The sequence below is a fragment of the Cloeon dipterum genome, chromosome 4 (genome assembly GCF_949628265.1).
Source record: "Cloeon dipterum chromosome 4, ieCloDipt1.1, whole genome shotgun sequence".
Classification (NCBI taxonomy): Eukaryota; Metazoa; Arthropoda; class Insecta; order Ephemeroptera; family Baetidae; genus Cloeon; species Cloeon dipterum.
In genome coordinates, this window is record NC_088789.1 from 26,746,369 (window position 1) to 26,759,567 (window position 13,199).

Below are 13,199 nucleotides of genomic sequence, written 5' to 3' on the forward strand. Positions count from 1 at the left end.
GCTATACAAATAGTAAATTTTATAATAGTGATCGCTTGAGGGCTTTGCCCTACGCCAGGGTATGATTTCTCACCTATTCTGATGGTCTTGTTTGTTCCCAATCAAATTGTTTTCTTGATCTAAAAAACACCCTTTCTCAACATTTGACGCTTTGTTTCTCGCAAACTATACAAGTTTCACCATTCTGAAAATTTTTTGACTATAGTCTGAAAATAGTTTACACACACTTACAATTAGGCCAACATTTTTTAATCTAAAATATACTTAAGAAATGAAAAATACTTTTTTGGAGATGTCTTCAACTGAAATGTTGCAATTTAGTCAGCCGCGCATGCCGCCGCAGGCAAAATGTTCTCAATCAGCCGTCGCCTTAAATTACGCGGCGGAGATTTCTATAACTCGCCGTTATGTTCATTTGATTTAAAGCTAAAATATGCAAATTGTTTCTTTCCATTTTTTATAGGTTATAATAAAAAACTTTCCTGCTTATTCTTTTGATTGGTTTTATTAGGGTACTTTATTCGTTACAGGGTATTTTCAGTTATTTTCCATAGTATGTATTATCGTCACATGAATCGTTTAAATCTACAGTTAACTTCTTCAGCATAAATGATATTATCCTAATGCAATTTTGAGGACTTAAAATTAAACAAGATCCTGAATAACTCATCAAGAAAAATGTTAATGGACTTTGCTTCAAAAATTGTGACTGATCGCGCACAATGTAAACCTTTGAAACACATTGATGTGCACACGACTTCATATTACGTTATGCTAAAGCAGTACAAAACTATTCAACTTACTATTACACCGGCTTAAAATATAATAACTACTATTCAAGCTTGCAATATACATCATCGTTATTTAATACAGGTTCAAATGTGTTGGAAATTCTGACTAGATAAAATCAACTTTTTATGCTTGGGCAGTTCAATGTGTATAAAAATATAAAAGGATTCAATGGATTCACTACGCATGATTTAATTTCACTCACATAGTTCATTTGAATACTGAAGTATCGGCTGCGGTTATCAAGAAATACTGCCACAAAAAAGTGATTCAAATTCGTTACAAAGAAACTGCGTGTCTGCATAAATGCAGATTTAAGATAATCAATCGATATTTACAGGGACAATGTTATCACAAACATTAAAACTGTTTTCAGCGCACATTTTTAACTAGAAAACTAATTCGGCATTCGTTCCAAAAATAATAGTAGCACACAATTCAGTCATTTTTCGATAATTTTATAGAAAATGTAAATGCATGGTCCCAAGAAAACGAAAATCAAGATTGATGCAGTATGATGAAGTGAAATGCAAAGATAATTGACAATTTAAGTCATTGATCAAGGCGGGAATAAACTTTCCAAATGTTAATTTTTATATAACAGTTAAGTGCCTCAATTTGTAAGAGTTATGAAAATGGGATGGCATGCCCAGATAAGCACATTTATATATCTAGATTTTTCATCTCTATTTAAAGATTTTAATTTTGAAGACGAGTCTTAAACAGTATATTATTATAGCTGCACTTTAACGATTAGTAATATATAATATAATGGATGAGATCACAAAAGGCCAAAAGTCTGGGACATTTCCAATATGGAAGTCACTTGAGACAGAGTGAATATAGTTAATACCAAAAGGGGGTAAATTTGCAATCACTCCCTTTTCTCTCTAGGTAAGAATGCAATATTCAGGAATACAACACAATCAATCCGCCGGAGTCGCATGTGTGTTAACATTAATCAGCCTAACGTGTGCACAATTAAATTATACAAACACCGGAGAGAACTAGATCTGACTGTCAACACAAACAGCCTCAAAGGCGTGTACGAGTTCTGCAAACGAGGGACGGTCTCTGGGGCTGTCTGACCAGCACGCCCTGAGGATTACTTGGAGGGGTTCGGGGGCCGCCTTCGGGGGTCGCCACTGCAGCTCCCGTTTGTTCAGCAGACTGACCACGGCCTCGTCAGGGTGTTTTGCCTGAGGCGTCTCGCCGGCGTGCACCATCTCCCAGAAGAGGACTGCGAACGACCACACGTCGCTTTTGGTGGAGAAGTCGTCTTCGAAGACTGCCTCGTAGGGCATCCACCGCACAGGTTTCAACTGAGGAATTATTTAAAGTTAGTTTCAAATGGCTAGTCTCACCCAGTCAAAATTCTACTCTCTATTTTTTCCACATCTAATTTCCCCTAAATGTAAATTTGCTGTATTTTAATATTAATTTTTTTTTTGAGGAAATAAACCAACTTGTGTCTTACGTCCAGGGTTTGCCAAAACCTGCATTTTTCCGGATAAACCCACTGAATTTTAGCGCATTGCAAAATTGGCACACCCAAAAAATCAAGCCAAGGTTTTGTAATGAGGAAAACTCTTTTCTGAAACATGTTACTTACAATATCGTGATGTTTGATGTACTCATGGCTGTAAGTGTCCTTGCACAGGCCGATGGAAGCGATTTTCACCGTGTGAGTGGAGGTGATGAGAATGTTCCTGGCTGCCAGGTCCTTGTGTGTCAGCCGCTGGCTGGCCAAGTGGTCCATTCCCCGCAAAATCTGTAATGCCAACTGCACCAGCTGGGCCATGGTCAGCGGCGGAGGCAGGCCTTTCACGTCCCGTTTGCTTCCAGAGGTGGCCGCAGTCGTCGCCAGAAGAAGCTGTTTCAGATCACCCTGGAAGAAATTAAAACAATAAATTCAATGTTTCGAAATTGACCCAAGCACCTACCCAATCAGTGTATTCTGAGATGACATAGTGTGGATCCGTGTCACGGCACAGACCAAGTAGCCTCGCAATGTGCTCGTGTCTCAGCTTGTGGTACATGTCCATCTCTCTTTTGAACTCCTGCAGGGCGTGCTCGTCCCGGGTCTGCAGAGCCTTGACCATCACAACCACCCCTTCATCATCTGCGCCGCCACTGCCCTTCATTCCTTTTGCTTTGGCGACAAACACCTCGCCAAACTGTCCGTGACCTGGTGAAAAATGATTTTGAGTAAAATGCTTTGCGAATTAATGAATTAGCAAGATACCTAAGGTTAGGATCTTGTTCAGGTCTTGTCTTGGAAAGCTGAGTTTGTCGTAACTGGATCGTGATTTCTTGTGACCACCGCTGCTGTTGGAACTGTGAGACTGGGAACCTCCTTCAGCACACTCCGCAAGGCGCGGCTCCCTGAAAGGCTTGGACAGGTTGCTTTGTAGCTCAGTCTTCTCCCCATTTGGCTCTCCATTTTCCGCTTTGGTCACTACACAGAATATTGATGAGTGTCAGATTATTTCCTTAAATATTTCCACTGGCCATAAAAGCCTTGAAATATCTCTTTTTTAGGATTAAATTGATTTTGGAGCAAAAGATTTGCCTCTGAAAAAAGTTCGTCTTTGCGTAATTCTTAATAAAAATTTGAAAAAAATTTGTTTTACTCAAAATTTATGGCAAAAAATATCTGAAAAGAATTTTAATAAATAGCTGTACGAAAATATGTTATTTGAATATAGCTGTACAAACTTTCTGCATTTATGGAAAAATACCTTGCCGACTGAGACAGTTTATTCACTATACCTTAATCAATTCTATAAACTAAATTGTAAAATCTATTATATTACAGTTAAAAATATTTTAAATTCCAAATTTCATTGATTAACCAACACAATTGGTGCAGAAATACCACAGTTGCAAGGAAAGAAGAAAACAATTGGCAATGTTTTTCTTTCCAGATAGGAAAAGCCAGAAAAAAATACTTGAGTTCTTTTTTAACAAACTTTCAATCTTTAAAAAAGTTTAACTTACACAATGTGCCTTCAGGTGTAGCCCCGGTTTGCAGGTAGGACTGTTTGCGTTTTAGCCTTCGGTACCTGCACCAGACCATCAAGCCGACAACAAGCAGCATGTATGCAGTGGCTGCACTGAGAGTTATTGTCACCGTGCGAGTCATCAGGGCTCCTTCCTCAGCTTCTCCCATATTCAGGAAATAGTCACGGCCTGGATTAAGTTTCCATATGAATAAATTACATGTTAAAACTGGCTGAATTTCATTTACTTCTGACAATCAGCTGCACTTCTTCCCTTTTGAATCCGCCAGTGTTTCCAGCTATGCAGGCGTACCGAGCCTCGTCAATTTGCAGCACTTCTTTTATGAAGAGAGTATTATTTTTCAAGACAGTTATCCTGAAAAGAGCACGCATTATTTGTTTGACCTGTCTAAAAATATAGGAATTTCAAATATATGTACCTCTCTGTATCAAAATTGTTGAGTTTATTGTCCTTGTCCCACTGGATATTTGGCATAGGGTCTCCTTCCACAACACAGTGCAACATTACAGAGCTGCCTTCGACTGCTTCGGTCGGATTGCTAGGGATGTCAATGAATTTGGGAGAAACTGCAACATTTCAGTTATAAAAATAAGAAAAGAAAATACCAATTTGTTGCTTTTACCATATACGTCGACTTCAATGGTGGCGTTGATTAGCCCTTGAGTGTTGGTGGCAACGCAGGTGTAGTTTCCTCTATCAGTGCGCATAATTTGGTTGAAGTGAAGGGTGCCGTTGATATCTTGGATGTGTTCTGGGAGGTCAAATGTGCGTTGGTTGTTCTGTGACAGGCGTCGTTAGAGAGAGGTAGAGGCGATTAAAGTGTTAAATTCACCTTTATCCATTTGATCACTGGTTTGTCCGCTCCCTGCGCCTTGCAGTGCAACTTCGCCATTGATCCAAGCTCAAACTTTTTGCTCACAGGCCGAGGATGAAATTTCAATTTTTCTGTAGGTGATACCGAAAATTTAATTATGAATTTACACTTAAAAATACAAATATCAACAACCCTTCCTGAAAGGTTATATTTTTTAAAAGAAGAAAAAACCTAATTTCCCGAGTGTTAGGATAATTAAAATATTGCACCGTTTTGAAGTTTTCAACATTAAAACTTACCATTAACGTATAGGCTAGCCTTCTTGGAGTAAATCGGTTTGAAACCTTTGGCAGTGATTTCGCACTGATAGATGCCCCGGTCTGGGACCTGCACTTGCGTGAAAATCAGAGTTCCGTTGTTGTGTCTGCCCAAAAGGTCTTCAGGCATGTATTTGAAGTGGCCGTTGCCGCTGTCTTTCTTCCAGCGCACCGTGGTAATCGGGTACGGCGGCGCGTTGAACAAGCAGGAAAGGCTCGCTTGGTTATCCTCATCCACGGTGGTGTTCTTCGGATGTTGGATCAATTTTGGGGGAGCTAAACACAGATAAATTTAACCAAAAATTAATTTTGTAACTTGTGTGATTACTTGACACGTATATCGGCAGAGATAATGAGCTGATGCCGGCCAAATTTTCTGCCACGCATGTGTAATTTCCCGCATACTCCAATCTGGCCGAATCGATGATCAAACGCGTCTCGTCAACCCTGACAGGCCCAGAGTCACTGATCACGTGGTCATTGGGCGCTTTCCACCAAACGCGGGGCTTCGGGACACCTTTTGGCGGCAGACAAGTCACTTCAAATTCCGATTTTTCAGCAACCACGGCTGGCAGGTTCGGTTGCAGGGGCTCCAGCGAGGCAGTGTCGTTCAGGGACTCCAGGTCTTTAATCAAATAAACGTGGAGATGTAAAATAACAAGGCTTAATGTTTTAATTGAATTTTGTAATGAATAATGCATGAGATGTTTTTTTTCCGAGAAATTCACTTACAGGCTAACTGGAGTTCAGCGGAATAGGCGACTTTTTTGGCAGCCACTCCGACACAACGGTAAATGCCTTCGTCCTCACTGGACAGTTTGTGAATCACCAATGAACCGTTTTGATGGATCGAGTGCCTGAAAAATAATTGTCAGCAAATTAAAATGAGCGTGCGTGCCATTGCAGCAATTTTCATGAGTGTGCCAAGCGTCTAGAGTTAGATCTTTGTTATTCGCAAGCAACCTGCAGCCAGAACGCCAAGAATTTAGATTACAATAAGAAAATCTGTGGAGACTCTGCGGAGTGGCATCTCTCTTGATGAGAAAGGGCTTTTCGTCTGATTTGAAGTGAGACGAGTGTGAATGCGCGTAAATTCTCGGGGGAATTGTGTGCCGTAGTTCTATACATGGGGTCGGATTTGAGCAAAAATTACGCGCGATGCCAACTTGGCCAGAGGGTTCAAAAGGGGAGAGACAAAATAAAAACAATGTTTTCTAAAAGCTAAAAAAATGTTCAAATGCTTCTTGGGTTCATGCGATGGGGACTTTACAGTAAAAAAGGAGACTAAAAAAGATTAAATTATGCATCCTCTGCAGGTCTGCTTTATAAATATTTATCAGTTCCCAAGCAGCGTGTTGTGCGCTCACGTGGGAAATATACTTTATCAATTCTTATGACTTTGCCTTTAAACAGGAAACGCATCAAGAAGAACAACATTTTGTACCCTTTACGCGTTTCCGCTCTCTTGCTTGCAGAGACAGAGGCAAAAACGTAAAAAAAAACACGACAAATTGAAGAGTCACAAGGGCCTTTTTCTAGGAATGAAAAATTCAGACGCTGCAGGTTTTAACCCTACCATCATCACTCTCGCGGGCGCTATCAAACACTGCAGCTTTAATTTTTAATTTAACGCTCTCGGCAGCAAAAAAAAAATAACTTTCTGTAAAGTTGCAACTAATTTTGAGTGAAAAAGCACTTACTTCTCTGACATGACCAGAGGCGAAGAGTCAAAGAACCACTGCGTGTCCTCGGCGTTCTCAAAGTTGCAGTCAAATTTTGCACTTTCCCCCTTCTTCGCAATCTGCTTGACTGGAAAAGCTCTTGGGATTGGGTATCCGTCCCCTTGAAACACAAACCAAACTTTTATGAAAACACGCAGCGTTTTTCCAGCGATATTTTTTGATTTGCACGGTGCGCAGTTCCTATTTTAGCCTTGGGCCACCAGCAGCCAGATTGAATTTGCATGGAGAAAGGGTTGGAGAAGAATATCACTCACCGGGGATGGCGAGTGCGTAATTGGTGGTGCTGTCAACAGTGCCTGCCTCGTTGCGAGTGACGCACTTGAACACTCCATTGTCTGCAGCAGTTGCTCCGCGAATATGCAGCTTTTTGCCCTTCATTGTGTGCCGCTCGTTACGCACTATTTTCTCCGAGTTTCTGCAGGAAGAACAATTGTTCACAGATATATGTACACAGCAGGTATCGCATTTTGCAGTGCTTCCTCAATTTGGAGCTTCCCCCTGCACAACCCCGCCGATTTTTTTTTTCGAAAATGAGGAGCGTTATATATGTATGTACCTTTTTTTTCAAAATATGACATTTTCACTTTTAAAAGGGACTGAAGAACTAATTTTAAAAAAAAAATCGGGGTAAATTGGAAGTGCAAAAGTATTATGGAATATAATTCCAAATCTAATTCCCGCATTCAATAGTTATCGATGGAAATAAATCAATTCTAATCTAAAAAAACTTGCAAAATTTCCCTCTAAAATAAATTGCGGTCTGATCAGCTTTTTCGATGTGAATTTGAAAACAGACTGACAAATCGACGATGCTCACCTGTACCAATCAATTTTCAGCTCTCCGCTGCCGTCTGTTTTGCACCGGAGGGTAACATCCTCGCTGCCAGGGATGTCTGGTGGCTGCTGTTCCACTGACACTTCCTCCAACAGCCCTGTTAACACAAGAAAACAAATTGAATTTTCCTTTCGTGGAAAACCCTGCGGAGAGGCGTTTTTTATTCGCACACAATCGATAGACAGAAACGCAAAAAGCGACATTTATATAATAATAACATTTAACGGTCAGTGCACGCGTCATGCGTTAAAAGTCGACTGTTTAACGACCGACGTGCACGACACTTGGGCAGGCATATATGTACACGTCGGACGGAAGAAAAATACGGGAGAGAGAGAGAGAGAGAGAGCCGCCGACTGGCCAGTCAGGCCGGAAAATAAAAGCTTTTTACGGCGAAAATCGTAAAACGCTGAGCGAGTTGGTGCCGGGGTCGCCGCCGCTTAGTATGTGCATAAATACGTTATGTATATATACGTGATCAAGTGAGTCTCCGCGTCATATGCACCCCTGGAGAACTCGTAAAAGCTGAAAAGTGACCGCTTTTCGCAGGCCGGGAGCTCATGAATGTTAATCACGTGATTTGCGGACAGCACTACTTGGAAAAAAGTCATTTTCCTCTGTAGACCACCTCTTTAGAAACCAATTCTTTTGTATACGATAACTAATATCACTTTTCACGCATGAAGAAAAATCAAATTTTCATAGCTTTGTGCCAGATATAATTTAAGAGAGATCCTCTGAAATTTAATAAAACAATACAAGACGTGATTCATTCACGTAATCATGAAACGCTTGAAATAAAATTGGTAATTTGGCACTGATTTTAGTAAGGATATGAACATCAAGCACCTTGAAAAGTTTTCCCGAATCGTGATTGGCTTATTGGGGGTGTACATAGATTTCGCCTGGCTAACCAATTGCCCCTCGCTGAGATAATTGAAAATAAGAGCCCAATAAGCTCGTGGGGTGACGTGAAAGTGCATCTGGGACTCGCCTCCCTGGAGGGACAGCGCGGCAGTTCGGTAATTAGATAATGCCGCGAGCTTTTGGAGGGCTTTGGTGGCTTTTTGGAGAAGGGGTTTCAATTAATTAGTATGTGTGCAGTGCAGTGCGGCCCCGACAGGCTGCTGGTGAGCCCGTCCATAATAATCGCCTCCTTTGGGAAAACTCGCGCCAGGTCCTTGGATAAATAAGAAAATAGCCCGGCTTATTATTGTGTGTGCACACCTTTTGCACTTATTGAGAAATATGGCCGGCGCGTGATCACAATAGAAGTGGGCTCCATTTCCCACCAGCGAAAACTTGTCCCGGCGCACAGAGCACGGAAGAAGAATGACTGAGCGAAAGCCCGGGCGGGGCGTAAAAATTAATGTTTGCTCTGAAATTATGCATGAAGAGCTTATTCTCGGTCCATTCTCTCTCTCTACACGTGAACTCGCTCTCGCAAAAAGGGAGAACCATCTGGCTCAAAGAGGGTTAGCCGCTGATTTCGGCCGCTTTGTCTCTTCGACTGCACGAACACGGTCAAATATTTGAGCAAAACTTGGCTCTTCCTGGCTCGCAAAGTTTCGCAACTTTCGGAATCGCACTTCTCGAACGTGCCAGGTTAATTAAAACTTTGCACGTTACACTCCTCCAGAGTGATATTGATTCAAGAACAGGAGTAAATGGGCCAATGCTGTTTGCAAAGGTAAATCCAATTAGGAAGTTTAGTTAAAATTTTCGGCAACAATTATCAAATACTACTAAAAATTAAAACAAAATCTTAACCTGCTAGAGTCAGAGTAAAAAGAAGGCAATTTTTTTAAATAAATAAGGATTTATTCTACCTAAAATGATTGTCTAATTAAAAATAAATGAATAAATTTTTCTTATCTCTCGTGTTGATGTAAAAAAAGACCACATGTCCAGACTCCTTTAAAAAATTCTCTCAAATCCAAAATTTAGAAATTATATTTTCCAAAATTGAATATTCATTTTTAAATCCAAACTAGCGGGATGCCTAAGAATGCATTAACAATTAAACAGCACTTAAATCTCTGCTCCGATCATATTGTTCATTTAAACATAAATTCAATCCCTAGGATTATGTTGGGGTAGAGTTTCTAATGCCATGAATTATTCGCATTGCTGCCTATTTTGATTTAAATGTTTGAGGCGTGAGTTGTTTGCATTTGCACTTCCAGTGCAGGGTAGCGCAAGTATGTATTTGCCTAGAGTGGTTCATAAGCTCGAGGGTGGCGGAGCGTGTGCTGTCTGCCGTCGTGGGGCTAAACATCCTGCGTGTTCCAACCGGCTCTAATGATATTGTATCGCCGGCACGGCAGCGGCACAAAGGCAGACCGCTTGTGGCTGTCAAATGTGATAACACCATCTGCCCCCAATATCATTTGGCCAAGAGAGAGAGAGCAGATTCGCCTCCTTTGCGCGGCTGCCGACTAAAGCACAAACAGTAGCGGCATTATAACCTTTATCAAAAAGTTTATACTCGTCCAATTAACGCCGCCCAGCAGCTTTTGCGACTTCTTGTTCCATAATTATTAACTTTTGTTCGGCATGTGTGTGTGTGTTTAACTGGAAAACACAGCATTTTTTTGGGTGAATTGTAGGGTAAAATATTATGATTTTTTTGCAGAATTTTCAGTTTCTGCACCGCCTACTTCTATAAGAGTCTCTCCACAAATTCAAAAGTCGATCCTTCAGCTGCTCCAGTTTTCAAAAAGAGGGCCGGAGTGAATTCAGGCTGGAAACGCACTCGGTCTGTTTTTCAAGGGTCGTTTTAACATGAAATATATGCAAAGCGGCAGCGGCAGCGATTAAAGTGGCACCGTGTTTATTGTTCTTCGCTCGCGGCAGTTCAGTTCACTCGAAATCTGCTCTGCGAGTGCAACCACAAGTCCAGCCAACAACCTTCTGCTCCAGCACCACTCGTCGCGTATAACGCACGCAGTTCAAAAAAGTGCGTCGTGCAGACCGACGCCACGAGGAGCAGCCAGGAAATGGGTTCTGCTCGACGGGAAAGCACTCAATGGGTTAGCGCTGAACGTTTGAAATATTCAGCGACTTTTTAAATTAAACCAGACAAAATGATTTTAAATGTGGGTGGGACTGTGTAATTAAGACAAGTTTAGCTTTTAGAAAAATTGAATGGAAATGACGTGGTCTCAATGATGATTACAATTTTTCTAGTGATGAGAAGTGTGGTTAATAATAAATATTTCTTATCGATAACATGAGACATTACAAGTCGAGCTGATGTTGGTGCTCGTCAAAACCGATAGCGAGTGTAATAAATTTCTCGATTTTGACGTTACGCATGTGCATTCGGCTGCCAACAATTTTGTTTGTTGTTTTTGGCCCGATAAGGTTTTTTGTAATAAAGCAATAAAACGCGGCGGTAGCTCACTGGATGTGTTTGATTTTCAGCCGCGCGCAGAACAAACAAATTTTTACGCCCAGTGAGATATTGGAAGTGCACCAACTGATGCAGGCCATATTTCCTCTCTCTCTCACACACGTGATAGCACGCCACGCCGGCGAGCCTTCTGATTTCAAAGAATGTTAGCACAAGAGTCTATTTCCAGACCTGGGAGCGTTTGTTATCCTTGGTAATTGATAATAAATAAACAACGGACACTTTCTCTTGAAAAAATTTAAACATTTTTTGCTTCTTCAGTCCCTCTGGCTTGTGAAAGCAATGATCTTGCACGAAATGATGTTGATAATTTACAAACGACTTGTTTGATGACAACTTGACGCGTCTAAAAAATACTGAAATAAATCCAATCCGTCCTCGAAGGACGCTCAGTTTTAAATTTAATTTAGAATAGACTATATAAGAGAGAAGTGGACATAAGCCACACTATGTTTTGTTTTCCCTGCAATTAACGCGCATATTCTGCTCTAGCTACTTTCGCACGGGTGCGTGTGTTTATTATAATTTCACCCGCCAGCAAACAAGGTCTGCACGCCTCAATTGTTTTTGTTTGCAGGGTCGGGGCGTGTGTGTCATTACTTCTTGCAATGTTAAGAGAAGCAGCCATTAAATTAACATGCGTTCTGATTCTGGAGGACTCGGAGGACTCGTGCCTGCGGAGCCAAGTCCGCCCTCGCTCACCACTCAACTATACCGCTGAAATAATTATTCGGGCGACCCAAATTACACTGCCGCGCGCGCTATAAATTTATTATTTTGCATCCCTTGATGGATGTGGGTGAGAACCCTCAGTATTCCCTCATCATTTCGCTGGATGGAATCAATCAGGCATGCCAGGCTCGCGATAATGATGTGTGTGTGCGAGAGAGAGAGAGAGAGAGAGAGAGAGAGACCCGCACAAAAGCTTTTTCATATATTTGTAAAGTTCACCAGCGCGTGGAGGACCTAAATTTATTACATGATTTTTGCCAATGCGTTTCGTTCACGCATTTGCACATTTTTTTGGATTAAATTTTGCGCTTGCAGCATATTTCTCCTCGATCCAGTCTGGCAAGTGAACAAATTTTAATTTTGACGCGTTTTCTTCAATGTTAATTTAACATAATTCGAATGTGGATATTTTTTATTTCGAATTCAGAACAATAAAACTGACTGCTCTTTCTAGAATCATAGCAAAAGGCCCTTTCTTTCCCTTTTCAATGTTTATGTCGTCTTCACTAGATTAGCATCCATAACAAAACAATCTCATTTCAACCCCCCATGCGAATACCCATACACAATTATTCTCATCCACGGTTGTCATGCGTATAATATATAGAGATGCAATTAAGCGAATGCGAAACTGGCATCTCTGGGTTGTTTGGATTGCGCGCGGGGGCACACAAACATCGAGAGTTGCATGCAGCTGAAAACACACACGGCTGCTCTCCGAGTGAGTGTGTAAAATAATAGCTTATTATTTTCGCGCATTCCATTGTTCGCGGTGCACAAAAGCCGGCGCTGCTGCTCGCCCGCTATTGTGCGTGTGCAAATTTATCTTGTGCACAGGTATGAGAGAATATTTAGATTCGTGGCGCACGCTAATTAGCAAAATGAAAACTCGCGGCTTTTTGTGTGTGCACGCGGCTCGGCAACCCCCGCACGCGGGGGTTGCTCTCTGCTCGCACCACCAACGGAAAATAAAGAATGTGCGTGAAAAAGGAAATAGCGAACGCACCACAGATCGCGTGTGTGCAGCGCTTTGTCCCCCGACGCCGAGTATTTGAGTGGCTTTAGTTTTTGAAAAGAGACGATTTGGCGCCGCGCGCGTGCACAATTTAAAAGCCTCGCGATGAAATTGGCAATCTGCAAAAGTGCTTCACACAAAACGCGCTGAAGAACTCAAGAACTGCGAGTTTTTTTCCGGAAAATTGATCCAGCGTGCAAAAATGTTCGGTTTCAAAATCAACATTTTACCTGAAAGAAAAAAATTCTTATTTTTTTCAACAATATCCTACATTGCAATGAGAAACACGCTTTGAGATATCGTCTAGTAAAAAAATTTCTATCCAGCCTGCTAATCAGAAGAGTGCCTCTTCTAAAATAACTTTCTTCGTATAAAAAGCATGTACAGTAAAGCTTTTCGGACCAACAATTAATAGTTACTCATATGGTATTGTTGACAATGCACGAAGTACATATGAGTTAATTTAGTTTATTGCTTGTGAAATTTAGCAACAGTTTATCTCTAAAATTAGGAACG

The 13,199-nt window shown here is 41.2% G+C and overlaps 1 protein-coding gene across 1 annotated transcript in view; it reads right to left on the bottom strand.

Moving 5' to 3' along the window:
• Positions 1–871: 871 nt before the first annotated feature.
• The window catches only part of LOC135941896 (inactive tyrosine-protein kinase 7-like), a 37,514-nt gene continuing 25,186 nt past the window's right edge, over positions 872–13,199 (bottom strand). Inside the window, exons 3-17 of the mRNA XM_065487665.1 lie at positions 7,504–7,618; positions 6,941–7,101; positions 6,645–6,786; positions 5,677–5,801; positions 5,273–5,569; positions 4,927–5,220; positions 4,646–4,758; positions 4,436–4,592; positions 4,232–4,379; positions 4,040–4,167; positions 3,790–3,981; positions 3,035–3,247; positions 2,733–2,977; positions 2,402–2,677; positions 872–2,111 (exon numbers count right to left, since the gene is read on the bottom strand). Of these exons, the coding sequence (XP_065343737.1) occupies positions 1,797–2,111; positions 2,402–2,677; positions 2,733–2,977; positions 3,035–3,247; positions 3,790–3,981; positions 4,040–4,167; positions 4,232–4,379; positions 4,436–4,592; positions 4,646–4,758; positions 4,927–5,220; positions 5,273–5,569; positions 5,677–5,801; positions 6,645–6,786; positions 6,941–7,101; positions 7,504–7,618 (2,921 nt within the window). The 3' untranslated portion in view covers positions 872–1,796. The remainder of the gene's footprint in view (positions 2,112–2,401; positions 2,678–2,732; positions 2,978–3,034; positions 3,248–3,789; positions 3,982–4,039; positions 4,168–4,231; positions 4,380–4,435; positions 4,593–4,645; positions 4,759–4,926; positions 5,221–5,272; positions 5,570–5,676; positions 5,802–6,644; positions 6,787–6,940; positions 7,102–7,503; positions 7,619–13,199) is intronic.